Raw genomic sequence first — 22,421 nt, forward strand, 5'->3', positions numbered from 1 at the left:
GCACAAGTTTTAATCAAAGAACTTCCGCCTTACATGACGAATTACTCCCACAGCCGATAATGAATCTTTTAACAATGAGTTAAAGTTCATTTTAGGATGGAAGCAAGAGCCAAATTGAAAGTCGTATAGATTTTCACATTTTGATTATTTTAATTTGCTATTTGCATTTGTGATACAGGTTTTCACATATAATATAATCTCTTAGGCGAAAATGATAACAAAATTAAGTGCTTTGTAGTTAGAACAGAATTTATACGGTAAGGTCGGTACGTGTAATTTTGTTAAGTAGGTATGGTAATTATCACGCGTATTCGGGAAACGAGATAATCACAAGATCTAGAGACGATATAGAGATCAACTAGATTTACATTAGATATCGACTAGATGTGACTTGGATATCTAAGTCATAACTTGTCGAAATCGTTCAAGAGGACCGCCAGAATCGCGGAAACGTCAAATTTGACATATCTATCTTACAAATATCTTTAAATTATCCATATCGTAACTTGTTGAGGTCTAGTAGAGATCTAATTCATTTTCCGAATCGAGCCGTATGTTAAGTACAATATATGAAAAATGAGAAAATTTTGTTATATTTGAAAAAAATACAAAAACCTGTTATTTAAAATCCGTTTATTTGTAAAATTTTGGAAATGCCAAGACACATGAGTTTTTTATTTGTGTGCGTGTGTCGATATTGCAAAAAAACACATAAATTTACAACCTTCTCCTATCTCCAAAGTCGGTCAAAGCAAAATAACAGCATCGCATGTTGCGCTTGCGGCCAGCTTCGTTACCCTGCTCTCCGGCAGCAGAACATAAAAATAACAATGAAGTTATTCAAAGTTGAATTCATTTTTATTTATTAGCATTAGAGTGCGCTTTAGGTAGGTACCTACCTACTTGCTATGTTTTGTAAACCTATCAAAGCCTAATCAAAGTGTAGACTTTAGCCTAGACTTATTCGAAATTTGTTGTTGTATTGTAAATGAATGCTATTATTTCTGGATCTCGCAAGCGAGTACCTTTTCTTAATAAATCAATAAGAAAAAGTAAAATAATTATCAAGTTATAGCAAAGTGAACAAACTGTTCGTATGCGCTGTGACCCGTGGTGACCGCGTGCAAGAACAAGACACTTAATTTGCATTTATAATAGTTGTTGCAACATTTTTATGCATTTATTTAGAAATACTGCAGCAAAATATTTTCAAACAAACTGTTTTCAGAATTACACAATGTGATTAAATTCTTGTATTTCACTGCAACTTGTTAGAAACAAAGAATTAACGAGGTGAATGAATGCACCACATGTTTAAATAAGAAATTGTAATAAAGTTAAAAGTTTCAATTAATAAATTTTACTTTTGTTCATCGCAACTAAAAACTGTTTATCTTGAAAGGGAGAGTTTGAGCATCTAAAATAACTCTTAGCTTGATGATAGCATTAGCTATAAAAAATGAACTTTAGGTATAAGTACTAAAGTACTAAAGGTATAAGTAACTCGAGTCCGTCTACGCTAAGTTTCTTGCAACTAATTACTTGGTTACCCTTAGGGCCACATTCACCATTCGCTAACCAGGGGGTTAACCGGTTAAACCTGGAGTTATCATGGTTACCAGTACAATTTGACACTAAGTTAACGGTTATAACGCCGTGTTACACTGAGATGGTGCAAGTGGCGTTTAGAAGTAACAATGTATGGACGCAATCTGCCGTATTTGAACTTCAAGATATTCACAAGAGACGACACGTACTAGATCCATTCTAGATACGATTTAGTTTAGATATCAACTAGTTCTCTTTTGCAGCGCAATTTGGGCAACCAATGGCACTTTTACGTTAGATAGAGTAAGATATCTATTAAATGTGAATTGGATCTCTAAGTCATATCCTGTGGAAATCGTTCAAGAGTATCTCCAGAATCACGCAAATGTCAAATTTTGTTAGGTTAGATTTTAAACATATCGTTATAAATCCGAATCGGGCCCAATACTTGTAAATAGCGAAATAGATGTGAACTTGACAGCATCCCTTAAACGTTGGCATATTAAACATGTTTTGCTGTTAGTACCTATGTAATTTTTGATACCTTTAAGAAGATTTAATTTTCAAAATTTGGTTGGCTCAATCGACCATTGGTCGGTAAAAAGGAGTAATATAAAAGACACTTTAATGTGCTTCTCTTATTCTTATTTAAAAAATGTTTATCAAATTCAAAGTAGTCCGCCCACGCAGTTCGATCTCTGATTAGTACGCATCGAGGTATCGAGGTGCAAAGACCCCGGACCTTTTAAATCAAATGGTCAGTAATTAGGAAATTTAAGTTCCTAAAAATTTTACTCATAAATGCATTGTGTAACTCCGCCTGTCTTTTCATGACTAACCGCCTAACTATGTACGGCAAACAGTTAATATAATTATAATATATATTTTTAAACTTCTGAACATCGCTAGCGGTTCATCTTGGTAGAACGTAATAAGTATATCAAATATACGACTACGTTTTGACACAATCGAGATGAACTGCATGAACTGTATTATCAAATAAAAATCACATTAATAAAATATGAATCCGCCTCCCATTTGCAACTTTCAACTTTTAAACATTCGCCAAAAGCTCACGAGCTCACGACGACTCGGCTGACCGCACTTGACCTTTCACGCATCGATATTTAAATCCTTCAAATAAATTATGCAAATACACTCAATACCGCAATCAGTTCGGGATATTTATTATTTCAAAAGCTTATTTAAAGATTAAATGTTAATGCTCGTTGCTGCTGAAATTCAAATACAATTTTCATTTTAATTAAAGTGGAGGTGTGACTATATTTTGTTTATAGCTGAATTATTCTTAGTTCATAGTAACGCGAGAATAGAATACTTAAATGCAAAATATACTTAAAAATAACCCTTCCAAAAGTTCCAAATATCTTCAACCGGCCCTTAGACAAGCAAAAAATTGTCTAAAAATGTTTCCACTTTTCTAAGTTGAGTTCATACAGAATCTGATTAAATTAGGAAAATTCAATTAAGAACTTTACTTTCATATTCTTAACTTGAAAACTGAACTCGATGTTGTTTTTCTGTACTACCATAATTGCACAAATTACGCTGGTTATTTCATTGATACTACATAGTATTGATATTTGTATAAATCATAATTATATTATAATTAGTTATAGGCCACTGACATAATGAGTACCTACCTATTATATTATCGGAAACAGCGATCTGTTATAAACAATAACGAATAACTAAAAATTCTTATACGCCTGTAACTTCGATCAGTGTATTGTATAATCGATATAACTATGAAATCGCTCGCCAAACAGCAGAATCGACAAATTAGTTTAGTTTGTTTTGTTTACACCGTCCACAATGTATTTTGCATTTGTCGCTTGTTCGAACTCGATAACGATACAGGGCTACTATTGTAATCGCTAGCCTAGCATAAGCAAGTTCATCTCGGGGAATCTATTACATTTTTATTAGGCTTGGTCAGTACCAACTGCAGTTTTGGGACCCCACTGACCCCAAAACTGCCAGTGCCACTACCAGTGTCGCAGGAAACTTCCCGCGTAACGACGTCACTGAAATAGCTGCTGCCTTGTTGCAAAACCAAAACACACCTGAATTGTGAATTACACACTCATATGTACATGTGGTACCTCATATGTAAGGTATCAATTAAGACAAAAAACATTGAATATAGGTTTATATAGGTACTATACATTTTATAGATGGCGCTACTGCCAACGCGCACGCATTAGCTCTGTAAACTTTGCTGTTTTAAAATGCAAAATAAACAAATTCAGTGCCGGGTAATAGCTAAGTGTATTGAGAAACTTCCAAATCTTATGTGACAATGTTATCCTTAACTTTAAGTTTATAAAAAGTGCAAAACTACGAACTGAAAATGTTGTGCAAAAATCTGTGTAAAAGTAAACATTAACTGCAGTGTACAAAACAAATATATAAGGAACAACTTTTGGAAGTGCAAAAAGTGTAGTGTTCTGATAGTTTACGACAAGTAATTAAAGAAATAACTAAAACTCGGTTTCAGTGTTAGTGTGCTCTTTTTTTTTTATATTGAGGGTGAACTCTAAAACTTCATTTTGTTCAAACCGCTAACGGGTGTGTTTGTTAAAGAAACAGGACTAGTATAGATCTTAAATTCGTCGTATCCCGTATGAGCTTCTGTAGTGTAGTGGCTCAAGTATAATGTTTTGAATCACTCTTTCACCGACGTCCTGAGTTCGATCCCCAGTGGCTGAATGACTTTTTGTATTTTCATTTTGTTTTAGTTTTATTTTTTTATTTTTAGTTTTTCTTTTGCATTTCTTTATATTTAAAACGGAAAACAAGGCGTAATCCATTTTTTCTACTAAAACAAAAATGGCTCCGATTCACATATGCGCTCGATGCACGAAGAGAATTCAAGGCAAACACTTCTTGACGTGTTCCTGCTGCAAAAAAAGTTATGACCTTGAGTGCTGTAATGCAGAAAAGCGTTATAATCTTATGGATAAAGAACGGAAGAAATCTTGGAAGTGTACAAATTGCATAAGAGCAAAAGTTTACAAGGGGAGAACAAACACGCCTAACGTCCAGAAGAAACGAGTTCATACTGCTATATTGGCATCGACACCAAAGGAAACAACTGAGTGTAAAAGCAAGGAAGAATTGGCGCAAGAGCAGATTGCGTCTCCTGCGCATGATACGATACAAGATTTAGCACAAAAAGTGTCTCCCAAAAATGTCCAGATAAAACTATCTCCTGGTGTGCCACTATTAACATCACCGACGTCTACAGAACAGGCCACATCGGAGACAGAGACGGAGACATCGGATCTAGCAACAAAATTAAATCACCCTGCGTCATATGTTAGGGCCACTGATGTATCCTCTGACAAGGTCGACCTGACAATGGATAGTATAAATATAAATACACTTGGCTCTATGACGAATACTCAACATGCTCTACTCCCTCCGTTATCTCCTGACAACACAGAGCTGGCGCTGCCGCGCACGAAAACCATTATTTCACCGGACAGGATCACAATTAGAAGGAAAATATTGGAAGCTAAGACATCTACTGATAATGATGATTTGAAAGAGGATAGCATGTGTCTACCTAGCAATATCACAACACCTCAATATAATGTTCCAATATATAATTCCTTTGACTCTCTCTCTCAGGAAGACTCATTTGACTGCTCCCTCGAAGAAAAGCACATTACACTGAACAACAGCTGTCCTCATATATCAATGAATGGATCTAGACAAGGTCAAGATGATCCATCTCGTGAGGTCAGCGTCACTAGTCTTCCTAACTTGGATTCGCAGGTCCAAAATGTTGTAGTACATGACCTGAAGCAACAGATTCAAAAACTTAAAAATCAACTTCTAAGCGCGGACAATGAAATCCAAAAACTTCTTAGTGAAAATTTCGAGCTGCAAGATACATTAACAGAGACGCGTAAAAAATGTGATCTGTATAAAAAGCTATTAAAGGAGCCACCGAGGTCAATAAGTACACCTATACAGAAGAAAGGAAAGCAGATGCTACAAAGTAAAGCACCGGTGAACGACTGTAATAGAGTATTCTCTGAAAAAGGGACGAAACGACATGACAAGGTAAATAGTGCCAGTCCTGGTCAGTCGACCTTGAACCTTGTCAATCCTCTCAAACAAACGGAATCCACTAAGCCTAAAGATAAACTACTCATTATAAGTAGCAATAATAGAAACAACATATTGAAAACCGTCACGAACAATGATTATTTTAGAAACTTCTCCTACTGCCACTACATCACACCTGGAGGTGGTATAAGAGAGTTATTCCAAGATCTACAAAACCATGCTAAGGACATGACATCAAGTGACTATTGAGTAGTGCTAATAGGCGAGGCGGACTTTCATCAATCGATCAATGTAACAGTTTTAGTTAAATACATAGAAAATATTGTAAAATGCATCTTAAACACCAATGTTATAGTTACCTGCCCACTGTACATACGCGACAAATCATTGTTTAACGCTAGGGTGGAATGGTTTAATCATTTGCTGACCAAAGATTTGCATAAGCAAAATTCATGTTACTTTGTTTATGATCCTAATTTATTAAATCTATCATACGATATGTTTTCAAAATGGACAGGGCGCTTTAATAACTATGGTATGAGCTATCTCTTAGATACTCTTCACAGTAACATTCTGTGGCACCTCAACAATGGTTGCGCTGAGAGTTTTGAGCATGCGGGTGTTCTAGGTTTGGAGGCATATAGTACAGTAAATCATAATGAGTCTGATGCTGATACGAAAATAGTAAATAAAATTTTTTTTCGTACCTAATAATAAAAACAAATCTCAAAGTAAATTAAGAAAGTCTGACGGAATCATTTCTCGTCATGCATTAGATGGTAACATATACATATTCTATCAAAACGTTTGCGGTGTAACAAATAAAAAAAATGAATTAGAGTTATACTTACACAATCTCTCCGAGGTACAGGACTATGTCTGTATATGTGAACATTTCCTAAACGCGATATCTGGACCATTGTTTAGCTTGTCTGATTATCAACTAATGGCATATAATACTAGAAGTAAAAAGCTAAGAGGCGGTTCTCTCATTTTGAGTCACAAAAATAGAAAATGTGAAGAACTTCCAATTTGCAGAAAATTATATAAAGATGAATGTTTTGAAATATGTGGTGTAAAAGACCACAAAACTAGTTTAAACATAATCTGTTGTTATCGCAGTCCGAACGATGCTAACTTAGAAAATTTTATTGAGCGCCTTGAACAGCTCTTGGAGCATTTTTTCAACAAGAAATGCATAATATATGGTGATTTCAATATCAATTTACTCAAACAAGACAAAAATACTGAGGAGTTTTTATCACTCCTCACTTGTTATAACTTCAAAAGTTTAATTAAATGTCCAACTTTCGTACGCAACCATTCAGAATCATGTCTAGACAACATTTTAACTAACTTGCCAGAGGAGTATGTGGGTCTCCCCGTGGTGGATCACAATGGTCTGGCTGATGGGCATGCAGCCTTAATTAGTGCCATTTCTATTGACCATGGACGGACGGACAAACATGCCGACGAGCATATATGGAAAGAAATTAAGAAATTTAGTGAGAGTGAACAAGTGATGTTTAGAAATAAATTAATAACAGGTGATTGGTCTAACATAGGGGTCAACACTTTCATCAAGAAGTTCAATCATGTTTTTGAAGAATGTTTTAAGAAGCACAAAAAACGAATAAGCAATAAAACACTCACTAATATTAAATGGATTACGAAAGGCATCAAGGTGTCAAGCAATATGAAACGTATTTTAATGACAAACAAGAATTGTATCCATGAATCAATACTAAACTATGGTAAAAAATATGCAAGTATCTTTAGGCGAGTCATCAAGGACGCCAAAAGATTAGCAGTTCGAGCACAAATTTCAAAAGCCAAGGACTCCTCGAAAGAGATTTGGAAGGTTGTCCACAAACATCGAAATAAGATGACAACTAGAGCACAAGAAAATTTGTTATTAAAAACCGAGAATGAGAATGGGGACTTAAAAGTGCTTAACGATCCTACTGACATTTGTGCAGCTCTGTTAGAACAATTTACTCACAAAAAGGATGTAAGCAATTTTTCTCATCAATCTCTCGCTATCCTGAGAGCGCATGTAGAAAGAGTTAAAGAATATAAAAACATGACATTGGAACCGATAACTCATCTAGAAGTGATTTCTCTAGTTAAAAAGCTCAAACCAAAAAGATCGTGTGGATATGATGGCATTCCGATCACTGTTATAAAGGATAACATCGATGTACTTGTGGATCCGCTAGTCAGCTTTTTTAACCAGTGCTTTGAGGACAGCGTCTTTCCGGATCAACTTAAGGTGGCGAAGCTTTTGCCTTTACACAAAAAGGGCTCTAAGTTCGATTCCAAAAACTACAGACCTATCTCGCTATTGCCAACTCTTTCTAAGCTGCTTGAGAGGTTGATGAAGGACAGACTTGTAAAGCATCTTTACCAGAATAAGATAGTCTGTGAAAGGCAATACGGATATCAAAAAAGTAAAGGCACTAGCGATGCAATCGGTACATTCATCAAAGATGTAGTTGATCAAATGAATGCCAGGAAAAAAGTAGCAGGGGTTCTACTAGATTTGAGCTCAGCTTTCGACAGTGTAAATCACGCCACACTATTAGGTAAGTTAGAACATTATGGAGTCAGAGGAAAAACATTAGCTATTTTTCAATCATACTTAATGAACAGGAAACAATTTGTAGAGATAAGCTGGACACAAGATAATAAGGAAAAAACCTACAGATCGAGTGTAGCCAGCATACATAAAGGAGTCCCACAGGGTTCAATACTGGGCCCAATTTTCTTCATCCTGTTCATTAATGACATGATTCCATTTTTGCACAACAATGTACCCGATAGTAAATTAGTTGTTTTTGCTGATGACACTAACGCTGTCATATCGGCAGACAACATTTCAGAGCTAAATGCTAAGGTAAATTATGCTCTTGAAACTTTCCAGTTCTGGTTAAAGATAAATAACCTCAAATTAAACTGCGAAAAAACCAATGCACTTCTCTTTAAATCGACAATAAGAGTTCGTGATTCTCTGCAGCTAAATCTTGAAGATGAACCAGTTAAACAAGTCGTAACGGGAAGGTTTCTGGGCGTTAATGTCGATTGTTTGCTCAACTGGAAACCTGAGGTTTCGGCGATTGTAAATTCAATAAATTCATCGTGCTATGCGCTCAGAAGTCTTCGGGAGGAACTGAGCTTAGCTGAATTGAAAATGGTATACTATGCACTGGTTGAATCCAAGTATCGTTACAGTATTAAATTTTGGGGCAACAGTTATAAGTATAATATCCAGGCTGCATTTGTTGTGCAAAAAAGAGCAATTCGTATTATTGCCAGAATTCCGCAACTAACATCTTGTAAACCCTACTTTATTCAATTCAAAATTCTAACCATTCCTTGTTTGTATATATTAGTAGTTCTGACAGATTTGGTTAAAAATATCAAGGATATTGAAACACAAGAACAGAAGGAGAGACGTCTTGCATCTAGGAGGAAAGATTTGCCACAACCTATTATGAGCAAGCTAACAGTGGTTAAACAATCTGCAAATTATCAAGCGATTACACTGTTCAATCAGTTACCCACTAGCATGAAGGCAATCTATAATAGTTTTCTGTTTAAAAAGAAATTAAATGCTTTCTTGTTGGAAAAATGTTACTACTCTGTGGAGGAATATTTTAGTAAAAATTTAGATTAATGCAATTATTAAGTCTACAAATATTTTAAGATTTTCAATTCATATATTTGACATGAATAATAAATATTAATTTTGGCTATCCATATGAAATATTATTGCCTATATTGTTCTAATTATGTTTTTAATTTAAATTTTCCTTTTAATAACAGTTTATTTCAATATTTATTGGTCATGACATTAGAATTAGATTTTTTTTTTTTCATTATTTATTATTATTTTTTAAAGTGAATTTAATCTGGTGTCTTGTCATAAGTATCTTATAAGATTTGTTTGTGTATATAGATAAGAAAATGTATATTTATGTAAATTAATTTCAAACACAATGAAAATTGTTTATGAATAAACTATGAAACTATGAAACTATAGTACCTACATAAACAGTAATAGAAAAAAAAGATCTATATTTGGATTTTACAACCAAATTAACTAAAATTTAAAGACCTAGTCCCAGTGTTTGGAATTTGCCTTCCATACCAACACTGCATTGCATGACACTGAATATTCTAAAACTTCATTCATATTTTGAATCTCATTGCCAACTCGATATTATGCCCGCGACCGTAGCTAAAGGGTTTAATCGTTAGGAGAACATTGAGAATACACGACCATTTGCGCTTAGTTTAATCAGTTTCGGTTACGTGCAAAATTTGCATCCGTGGCGACGGAGTTCGGAAAGGAGTTGACCCCCGCTGGACTCGTAAATAATAGTATATTGCAAGGTGCAAGTGAATTATTGCTTTAGTTTATTAAATTAATGATTTAGTACTTACCTACCTCCTATTGTCCACTCCACACTGTTAAATTAAATGAGCTATAAACTAAAGCTTAGAGAGTACAAAGATATATCATATAAGTTTCACGAAAGGCCAGTTAAGACTGTGTTAAGACAGTGAAGAGTATTGCTGTTGGTACCTGACAAGTGTATAATTTATATTTTTTTCGCAAAAATTTCATTTAAGGCCAATCAAATTAGATCCAAAAATAGCGTTTTGACGAATTAATTTACGAACGAAATAACGAATTAATAATTTGATTTGGTCTTAAATACTTTTAATCCGAGTTTACTCTATCCCAGGAGGTGCGCATAAATTTCGGGAGCCTAAGAAGATATTTATTTTCCTTGTATTGCCAAACCAGTCAATGTAGAAAGAACCAACCAACAATTGAAATGGCACTACCAGCAAAGTTTTGTGAATCAAACTCTGGTAGAAAGGCGGCTCCGGATTTTTAATAAGTCCACTTTGCACAGAATATTTAATCTTGAAAAAATAAATTGCATGCATAATGTTTACAACGCTAAGACTCGATAGCTCTTGACTTTGGAATGAAATTGGAACTAGGTATTGTAATGTAATTTCAATCTACAACATTAATTCTTGTCATTCATCATGAACCTTCAGTCTCCAAAAACACACCAACCTCGGCATTGCGCACAGCCAGCATACTCCGTCATCCCCGCACTGTCACAACACAATCACTCACTGACAATCAACGAGCCCTATCACATTCCAATAAGGTTCACAAAGGCAAAACACAATCACAAAAATACCGGGACACTAGTTTTTGCGAGGCGCGGATTGGTACTGCGCGAGCGGCCGGCGCACTGCACCGGGGAACCGGTCGGACCGGCGTCTGCGCCGGTCAGGTGGGCGACGCTATACGAATTAGGACTATTTATACTTCTAGACATTCTTATCCAATGATATCGATAGTGGCAAGCATAGTAGTTGATTGTTTTTACAAAGAAACGGAACCTATAGGATCCCTCGTGTGTCTGTATGTCCGTCTGTCACGGCCAATTTGAAGCCGAAAGGACCGATTAAGTTAAAATGTGGTACTACTGGTTTTGCCAACTATTTATTTATATCGAGTGACATAAAATGAACGTGCTTGTTGTGTGAAATTCAAATATGTATATTTTATAATTATAAGGTTTTTTTGAAGTAATTTATGAGAATAGACAAAAAATCCTTAAATATATCCCCTTTATCATCTAAACTAGGGTTCATATTACCTAGGTAACATATGAGAAAGGTCAAGGGAGAGTTGATTTTCAGGAAAAAGTATATGATAGTTATCTATAAGTAGTTAGTATTTAATGGTCGGAAAATTCAAAATTCTGTTATAGTTACTTATGAAGAATGATTTTTAAAATTGTTTTAAAGATTACCTTCTTAACAGCTGATAGTCGTTAAATTGAATTAAAATACTCTATGGAATGGAAAGAGTGCTTGGCGCGCGTCCAGGCCTGGTTTTGAAGTGACAGTCCTCTTCCATCGAGTACTGCAAATGTTCGGACATTACGGTTCAATCGGGAAGTTTTAGGTTCCAAGTTAAAGTTGATTTTGAGGACGGGAGTCGTGACAGTGAATAAATAAATATAAAGCCTCAATCATCACTAAAGAGCTGATATCACGAAAAAGAATGACCATATGATTTGCTTCCAGGATATTTTAGTTACTACATATTATTCATTAACTAACCATAATTTGTAGGATGAACCTGCAGAACAATTTTTACATTGTTTTGTTATTGTGACGTCTAGGTTCTGTTGTTGTATTACAAGGTAATAAATAAAACTCAGTTGGTCAGCCATGTGCTCCGCGACCCGTCTGCACGGTATGACAGTTGACAACAGAATGCCCACCTGCAGGTAGTTCGCATTGCACTTTTATTGTGTAAACGTCACATCTCTTCCTTTTTATAAATGATTTATTTATTTTACATTATGCGTTAGCTATGCAACAATAGTTCAACCATCTCACATCTGTTTATCTTATAACTGCTAGGTTAATTTAGATTCTAATTCCGACTTACTGCCACCGGTCCGGAAAACAGCGTTAACCTCAGACCCGAGAAGAACCGGTGGAAGAAACTCGGCTAGGTGTATATATATTTATTTCTCAACAGTTCAACGATAAACATTTTTAACAATATCAATCTTGGAATATTTAGAACTCTTCCTAGTATCTCTCTCAGTTGCTTAGCGGTCAGCTGGAAGAGACCCCTTAAAAGGATAAGTTCATCTTTGTACATATTTATTCTATTCTCTTATTGTTATGTACTTGTTTAGTGTAATAAAGTGTTTTAATACAATTATGGTTTTACTTTTACAATGTCAGTCCCTGTCCTTCTCCTTTTTGCAGTTTTGAGTCTGTTTTCTTTTATTCACATTGATAACTCGGGGTTTAAATACCTTACGAGTTTAACCTTAATTGCTACATATTTTCTTTGGATGCTTACACTTTTCTAGGTTTTTCCATTAGCATTCAAGCTATGTACATGTTTCACACATTAATATCTATTTCGAGAGTTTCCAATAAAATTGTTACAAGCAGGTTGCTTTCTAATAACATCTCGTACCTGTACATTATTTATTGGCAACAGCCGATTGCCTCAGTTTTACTTGGCTTGTTTGATAGGTAATACAATATAATATATAGATAGGATGCAATTTATAATATACGTAAATGGTCCAATGTTAAATAAGGTAAAAAGTCTTACAAGATACACCACAACCTGTTTAGTTTTACTTGTGTATTGCCGGCCTAGCCAAGGTTACAATCGCCATCGCTTCGACAACGAAAAGCATTATGTCTCTCTATCACTCTTCGATATTAGTGCGACAGTGACAGCTGCGTTTCGATCGCTACGGAGCGTAAGCGATTGGTATCCCGGCTACGCGGCCTGGTATGATATTTACGCAACCATGATCTATACCTACCTACAAGTAGATTTCTATTACTCAGGTATAATGATGTAGGTACCTACATATTTGACCGTTATTATTATAAATTGCATTGGATTGGATATATTATTTTATTACCGTTTTTTTTAATTACAATACTTGCTGAATACAGATCAATACCTGTTCTGTTAATCTAGCAACTTACTGTTACTCATATAATGAATGAGATTATTTATGTCATGAAAACAACTCCAATACTTGCTTACTAATTGGAAGTTGATTTTAGCCTTGACTATAGTCTACAGTAGCCCTTGACTACAATATACAGTCTTAATTTGATCATGATTACAGTCACATTAATTATTATTATTTTTATAGACATTTTGTTTCCATTAGGTTCAATCATTTAAAAATATATTATAGAGCAAAACTAGCACTTGTGTATGTTCATTTTCCTGCCTTGATTGTGGCATATATTGTTTAGCTCTAATTATTTATATTTTACAAGGAACCAATGGAATGTCATTACCATGAACACGGTTTCACTTTACTTTATTATTTTTCCGTTGCTTTAATAAAACCCTAGGCCATTTTGGGTTTTCGTTCATATTTGGTACTAAGTACCGAAAGTACGATAATTATTAAACAACGACTTAAGTAAATCACTCTCTGATAATATATGTAATATATATGTACTCTTGAAAATATAAAGAAGTTCGATCTGCAATCTCAATTTACAAGGTTTGTTTGATTTGTTAGTCTCAACCTCAATTTGGCAAACCGTAGTTTGGTGCAATCAAGATCACGTCTGGTCCTTAGGGTTTTATACGTACACAGTATAAATTTCCCTCTAACGTGCCTTTTTATTACACTTAAAACTCATTGCTATCTGGGTAATTGTCCGATATTGATGCCATCACTTGGCAGTCCGTTTTACGAACTTGGTTACTATTTTCGTATGTGTATGTTTTCACGATTAGGAACAAGTCATATATAAAGTAGCCCAGTGGGAGTGCAAGGTTTCACGCATCGCCACTGATTGGTATGGTACTTTGTTTTTATTTTCAGCATTTACTTTAGATACCTACACGATGTGTGGCATTGTGACAGACCCAGCGTCTATTTATTTACCTTTAATTTACCTTTGACCTGATTGTCAATTTATAGAATTATGTGTTCTTATGGCACGAAAATTAGTTGATTGGCTTTAGGTAATTTATTTATTTATTTCTGGACTTTTATCTAGTCGGCCCGTCGACTTTTATCGGTATTCATTTAGTCCTAGTGCTTTGCATTTTGAATTGGCCTTTGTAGGCACATTTATCACATGCCGGCACATTTTATCTTTTAGGGGGTAGGCGGCGCCATTATCGCAATCCAGTCTACCTGTTTGTTATGTTGGCCCAAAACTCTTTCCGTTGCATCCTAACATTTTATCTATATTTTTCCATAATCACTTGTTTATTGTAACTGAAACCCCTAGATTCAACATTTCTTTTAGATCCACGGAAGCTCAATTTTCAACAAATCTGTCAATAAGATCGTTTTCCTTTCCCGCATTGAAATCACGTTTAGAATCATTAGGAATAGATTAGATTAGACATTTTCAAAGTCCAGTTCCTGTTGCATCAGTCGAATTATGAATTGTTCATACCAAATCTGTTTCCGTGAAAGGTATTAGTGTAATTCGTCGACAGCAACTTTGAAAATGTCCATTACACTAGCTTCTAAAACGTGCGTACTTGGAGGAGTGCTCGCAGCTAGCAGGCACACGACACTTAGGCACATTCTAAAGCGTACAATTTAAGACATCATTGTAAAACTATCCGTAAGTAAGCACGGAACATGTGCGTTAGGTAAGTACCTTCTAACTACCGGGTTTCTGTACTTAAGGAGTTATCGAAGTAACACAACGTGTAAAAACAGAACAGGTAGACACATATACATAGGATTGGACCCCAAGACATTACATTAAAGTTCGACGAGTCTTTGTGACAATAACCTGAGTTCCAATCTTTAAGGTTAATTATAGTCACATATTACTAACAATGTTTTATGGATTTTTCCTGAAATATATTAATTTTTAATTTTGAGGAACTTATCATTTGCACTACATGGGCCGATATCCCATGCAGCACTCGCGGAGATTTCACTCCAATTGTAGGTATTTATTTATACGGAACTCGTATCTTGCATAAACTATGCATTATATAATACCTTTGGCTTTTCAGTCTATGAAACTCGACTTTGCCTGTTTGTCATATTTACAGGCAAGGTTGTGTCAATGTGTAGTTAATCATTTTAAATACACCATAGTCGGCATCAGCAACCCTGCCCCACCACCATAACCGCGGTACTTGCATTTGAAAACTCGTTTTTAAATAAATAACCTATTAAGGAGGACAGGGTAAGCATTTCATGAGTTTCCAAATGCAATCGATCACCGCGTAATCATTGCTGGCGCGGCAGAATTATTAACCATACCTTCCCAAGGCCCACGGTCCTACCAGATGAAGTAGGTAAGTAGATACTTTCTAAGGTCGGTAAAATTTGAATTTTTTACATCTATTCCGAAAATGGATATTTTAATATAATTATTTTCAGGAAAATCTGTTTACTGCATACATGTACGACTCTAAACTTCAGACTCTCAAGACTCTTAGACCCTTTAGATTAAGACTCTTTAGATTCTATAGACTCTTTAGACCATTTAAACTCTTACAATCTTTAATACTCTAATTTAGACTTTGTAGACTCCTTAGACTCTTTTGACTATTAAGACTATTTAGACTCTTTAGACTCTTTTAGACCTTTTAAAGAGACTCTTTAGATTCTTTAGACTATTTAGACTCTTTAGCCCCTTTAGACTCTTTATACGCTTTAGACTCTTAAGACTCTTTAAGTTCTTTAGACTAGACTATTTTTTTTCTTTATATATTATGTGATGTGAAAAACAGTATGGGTCACATGGTAGCAAAATTATTTTCACTTTGGGCGTTAACCCTTGAATCCCTCACTAAACTCAGTATTCCATTTTAGAATCCCTCGCTTCGTTCAGGATTCAATGTTCGCCGTCAGCGTCGCCGTAAGAATAACATTTTGCTCCTTAGCGACATAGGTTGTGTTTAATTGTAGCACGGTTGCATCTGTTTTGCTTCGTTCCATTTTAAACAAAACAAAATCAACCCTAAATCCTACATTGTAGATTCAGATTTCAATAGCAAGTTCAGATTTTTCCTTGTATGGCTGGGCCCCAGGAGGGTAAGTGCAATATTACCCATCAGATTAACACAACAACATTGACAACTATAAATTCCCTTTTTGGAGAATTCTCGTATTGAGCTTTTACGACAAATTTCACCGACAGTATCAGTTTGTTTACTTATTTTTCCTTTTACATTATAGAAACAAGACCCAGATAATATATTATGCTCATTTGGTTAAATAATTTAAATGCATATCTAAGTAGCACGTAAACTAAGTAGCACATATTGTATAGCAGCATTAGCAGCTGATCTGTTGATTATTATTGAGTTTGACTCGAAATAAAGAGTACATTTATTATTTATTTAGGTAGATAACTTCCGGTTAAAAGTAATAAACCTTATTATGTGAAGTATTATTAATCATTTGCCCTTAATTTGATACATTTGTGAGCTAATAATAAACTACAGCGAACCCAGATATTGTTTCAACAACCGTTAACGCAGACAGCACCACGTTGGTATACTTAGTTGTCTTAGTTACCCATAATAAATTACCGGTGAACAGACATATTCAGCACTATACAGCAATATGCGCGACAGTTTATTTATTATACGTATAGCTTAATTATAGTTTTACACGCTTCCATAAATTCACAGTCGCTATAAAAGTTTTATTTCTATTTTATAATAACTTATTTTACCGTATTTGGCTTAATTTCTGTTCACCGACCCGTTTTTGGAAAGCTAAAAGCATTAAATAGTATTTAAACTGAATAAGGCGTTGAAATGTGCCTTAAAGTAATACTATTTGCGTAAAAATAGTTTTTTTTCTCGACCAAAATATAGTTTAAGTACCAGAAGTGTACCTTATAAAGATGTTTATGTGCTCAGAGCTATATTTTAAGTCCACATTGGGTCAATCATACCTGTGCTATTTGGGTCATTTGTCTCCCTCCCTTTCATTGAAAAAATAATTTCAAACTGATCACTTTTTGTCGGATATTTAGCAACTACATCGGTTTTGTTTTCTTTTTCTTACGTTTTTTATCCTCGTCGCCATTGTGACGTCTAGGTTCTGTTGTTGTATTACAAGGTAATAAATAAAACTCAGTTGGTCAGCCATGTGCTCCGCGACCCGTCTGCACGGTATGACAGTTGACAACAGAATGCCCACCTGCAGGTAGTTCGCATTGCACTTTTATTGTGTAAACGTCACAGTTATTAAAATGTTTTAATTTTATGTATTATAGCACATCTATTTTGAATCAAAATAGATGTAGCCGAAAGCCAACACTCATCAATAAAGACAAACTTCACAGGCATGAGAAGTGAAAATAATTGCAACATTAATCTCAATAAGTTTCTGCGCCTGACTCGATGTCCTCCAAACTTGTCCGTGGTGCCACAAAGGCAGCCAGCGGGCTCTTCAACTATAACAACGACGCTTAACAACATTTTGATTTTACTCCTTTGTCATATTAAGGGTGAAATCATCCACAGATTTAATGCTCAGTAAAAGGGGTTTAGCACACAAACCACTGCTTCCAGTAATATTTCTTTTATTACAGCGACATACAGGATTAATTATAAGATTACAAAAAGAACAAATCCAACATAACCTCGGGCAATGAAGCGCCGCCAAAATCTGACAGTTCTCCCTCAACAAACATGACCATAGATACAATAACCAAAAAGTATAAAGTCAGGTGCATACTACATGTGATTATTATCAGTATAAAGTAACATACAGGATATCAACTATTGTGATGCTTACAACTCGGCCGTCCTTTTATTTATAGTGAGTCCTCTCACTAAAAACAATTGTACATTAATAACAACAGCAATATATCATAACAATTTTATAGATATCAAACAAACATTCATAAGAACAGTTTTTGTAAACTTCTGACTATAGACTTTTATTAGTCAATCACACAACCAATGACTAGTTGCATATATTAACCTTATTGAGAAATCAGTCTTCACACTTCACAATCTTCACATGCTATAACCTGAGATCATATAAACACTAGACAGTAATTTAATACAACCAGCACCTGGTAGCATTAATAGCCTTCTTTCAATAAACTTTCAATACATATGAACTAACTTACAGTCTTGGTCTGGTCTAGACATCTGCCAAAGTACCTATAAGCCAACATTAATTAACATTCAATCTGCCCTCAAGGCCTGCTCTAAACAGTATGACAAAGAATAAAACGTCATAAACAATGACAGTCTACCCTTATAAGGCCTGCTCTAAATAGTTTAGCAAAACATAATTCATCATAAACAATCACAGTATTAAGACCATTTAGGCCTGCTCTAAATAGTTTGGCAAAACATAATTCATCATAAACAATCACAGTATTAAGACCTGCTTTAAATGATTTGCAAAACATAATTCATCAAAACAATCAGTCTGCCATTTAGGCCTGCTCTAAATAGTTTGGCAAAACATAATTCATCATAAACAATCACAGTATTAAGACCTGCTTTAAGTGATTTGCAAAACATAATTCATCAAAACAATCAGTCTGCCATTTAGGCCTGCTCTAAATAGTTTGGCAAAGTATAATTTATCATAAACAATCACAGTCTGCCATTTAGGCTTACTCTATAGTTTGACAAAGTATAATTCATCATAAACATTCACAGTCTGCCCTTAAGGGCTGCTCTAGATATCATTCCAAAGTATAAATTGTTATGGCCTGCTCTAGACTTGCGTTGTCTAGACAGTCTGCCATCACGGCCTGCTCTAGAAGACAGTCTGCTATCAAAGCCTGTTCTAGACAGTCTGCACATTCATACCTAATTAATTATTTGAATTAATTTGTTTTGGCCTGCTCTAGAAGACAGGCTGTTATCAAAGCTTGCTCTAGACAGTCTGCACATTCATACCTAATTAATTATTTGAATTAATTTGTTTTGGCCTGCTCTAGAAGACAGGCTGTTATCAAAGCTTGCTCTAGACAGTCTGCACATTCATACCTAATTAATTATTTGAATTAATTTGTTTTGGCCTGCTCTAGAAGACAGGCTGTTATCAAAGCTTGCTCTAGACAGTCTGCACATTCATACCTAATTAATTATTTTAATTAATTTGTTATGGCCTGCTCTAGAAGACAGGCTACTATCAAAGCCTGTTCTAGACAGTCTGCCTAAGTATAAATCATCATAAACAATCACGACCTGCCCCAGACAGTCTGCCTTCAAGGCCTGCGCTGGACAGTTTGTCAAAGTATAAACTAATATGTATATATATTTATTTGGATCAGACAACAAGGCCCATATTACAAGAACCTAACTTTGCCAAAGCATAAACTAACATAATAAACAGTCATGGCCTGCTCTAGACAGTCTGCCATTACGGCCTGCACTAGACAGTCTGCCAAAACTCAACGGTTATATTCTAGATTCATAATATTAATATAATAGCAATCTTGTCAGCTAAGAGTCCAAAACAACACCTGTAGATACTCTCGCTGGTCGCTGGATCAAGGATCAGATGCAGAAGGCAGTAATCTTAGACACGGCACGTATGTATGTCGGTTCCTCGCTCTGTGGCCCTGTCCATCGGCAGCGTGGGCCCTGCCCACTTCTGGCAGCACCGTCTTAACAGTTTAACCTCCTTTACTTCAGTCAGCTCTTGCTGCGAAGCCCTCGCTCATTATCAACTTCATCCATTCAGCCAGGTTACCAGCGTTGTAACATAAAAAAAATAAAAACAAATGTTATAATTATTGGCAGTAGCAACGATCATTTTAGTCTCAGTCCTCGTCAACAATTTAATCATTGATTATACACATGGAATCAGTCAATCATTACCATCATCAATTAATCTTACTATACACGTCATCTATATATCGTCATCAAAGTGGTCAGTCAAGCTTTATCGCCGACATTATCATCGAAATCATCCAGCTCCGTTTTTATCATCGATATGACCAGTTATTGACCCTATCATAGTCATGGAGCAAACATTGTCGCCGACATCGACACTTACTTAACTAGTAGACATGTTCAGTCATATACCTACATCATCATCATTATCGGACCTCTGTTACCTAAGATCTTCCTTAGCGTTATAAATAAAGTATTTGTATTAGACACCTACTCATCGTTACTAAAATTGTAATTAGACGTCAATGTCGTCATGGATATCAATCATTATCTTCATCAAAAATCCTCAACATTAATAAAATAAAATAATAAATATTCATCAATTTATCAACTTTGAGAAGATTACATTTAAATCATGTTTTATTTTGTTGAATTTATATAAACAGATATTTATTCAATAACCTGATGGTCCTGATGTTTCGTCCTAAACTTCGTGCAACATTTCACCATAGTAATATTCAGCCACAGGAGGATGGTAAAAAACACAACACTAAACCTCGGGGTCACATGCACCCGGAAAGAAAAGGCTCCAAATAGGTACAAGCGTATACTACACCGAGTACACCGTAGCAAATACTGGCGTCATTACCCCACCTACTATATTATTGAAACTATTGGAAGTAATTAAATTCCAATATATTTATACACCTTTTTTTCTAATAGTTAGAGCCAATCGGCTATGGCTGTAAAACTGCAACCATAAATGTTGTGTTTATGAATCATGGTTCACATGGTTAATATCACCAACCTATTTCTCTTGTCATCACTGTGTCTTCGTCATAAAATCATAAATGTACCATGTGTTAAACCTAACAATAAACCAAATTTTAAGGATACTTTCAAAGTTTAATGAATTGAAAAGAAATGTAAAATAAAAATTAACTCCAAGTTACTTCTACACAGCCTACTTTATAAGGCTTCTTTAAATTTGAATGTTATATACTTTTAGATTCGTTCATTCAACTTACTCTGGTGTTGAGTCTTTTGTTTAAGTCAGTCACAGACTTTTGCACAAAACCATACTAAAACCCTGCACTAAAACTTGTGACATTATTTGTACCCACTCATCGACCTTACTCTTTAAGTCAATTTTCAATGAGAATTCTTTAAGTCTTGTCTTTTCAAACAGGCACTGCTCTTGCCAACATTTTAATTTTATAAATGGACCCTCTTATAATTGATAATGTATACACAAGTAATCTGCTTTTGCATTCGACCGACACTATTCCTGACCATTACCCACCTCTTAGCAACCTAAATTCCACAATTTATGACCTCTAGGATCCGTCCATTTGATTAACTTAATTAGGCATCACCAGCTGTTAAGTTTTTATGCAAATGAAACCATAAAGCCACAAATAAATTGTATTTCATAGCAACAATAATTCATAGTTTCATTTGTGGTTTATTACTGGATTGTAATCATAATCATTTTTCATCACAATCCATGGTATTACAGATGTATAACTGTACTATTTCAACTTCGCATACCTAGTCAAATTTTAAAAATATAACTGAAAACTATGCAATATTATTAGACAATAAATATTGTGTCAACACCGAAAAGTAATTTGTTCTTGTTTAGCCAATCCCGTACAACAAACGCTTTCACTAGAGTCATTAGACCTGCATTAAATTTATAAATTTAGAAAAACAAATTTGAACACTGGTGTATACCTATTTTGTGCAATAAGGTTTAAATATAAATACCACTTGTCAACAATTCGAAGGTATGAAGTAAATATTCAAGAATTCCAAATAGAGAGAACTTATTCACTTTCTTTTAAATACCTACAAGGAGATTTTAATATGCAATGTCAGTATCCACAATGCGACCATGCATCATGTTCCCTGAATGATAATAATGATGCTTTGAAATTGTTACTTCTATTTTCAAACTTAATTCTTTGGTAAATTGATGTAAAATAATTGTGACACCATTAATAGTACAAGTCTCTTTTACATTTTGAAATATTAATATCATTAATGTAAACTTCCTTGATTTGTATGCGAAGTGCGTGAGGTAAGCCTGGACAATTTCCAAAAATTCTGCACATCTGTTTTTCATTTTTAAATTATATAAACCTTGCTCATATACAAAATTCAGGCTTCAGAATGAATTACATAATCTAATGAATTGGATTGCTGAGATGCATGACCTTTAAATAAATGTTATGAAATAGATGTGAAACTACCTGTGTCATTTCAAATTTCGAATTTATACTGTGTATAATTTCATTCATTCATTATTGTTTGTATGTGCTTCTCTCTAAGTATCCAGATTGATAATTTCCAATAT

At 34.8% G+C, this 22,421-nt stretch overlaps 1 protein-coding gene across 2 annotated transcripts in view; it reads right to left on the reverse strand.

Moving 5' to 3' along the window:
- LOC134664668 (EGFR adapter protein-like) overlaps positions 1–10,916 on the reverse strand; it is a 160,055-nt gene extending 149,139 nt beyond the window's left edge. Inside the window, exon 1 of one of the 2 annotated variants that reach the window (XM_063521410.1) lies at positions 10,745–10,916. In XM_063521410.1, coding sequence (XP_063377480.1) covers positions 10,745–10,768 — 24 coding nt within the window. In that variant the 5' untranslated portion in view covers positions 10,769–10,916. The remainder of the gene's footprint in view (positions 1–10,744) is intronic. The other variant, XM_063521409.1, reaches the window with a different exon arrangement.
- Positions 10,917–22,421: the final 11,505 nt, after the last annotated feature.

The sequence above is a fragment of the Cydia fagiglandana genome, chromosome 5 (genome assembly GCF_963556715.1).
Source record: "Cydia fagiglandana chromosome 5, ilCydFagi1.1, whole genome shotgun sequence".
Classification (NCBI taxonomy): Eukaryota; Metazoa; Arthropoda; class Insecta; order Lepidoptera; family Tortricidae; genus Cydia; species Cydia fagiglandana.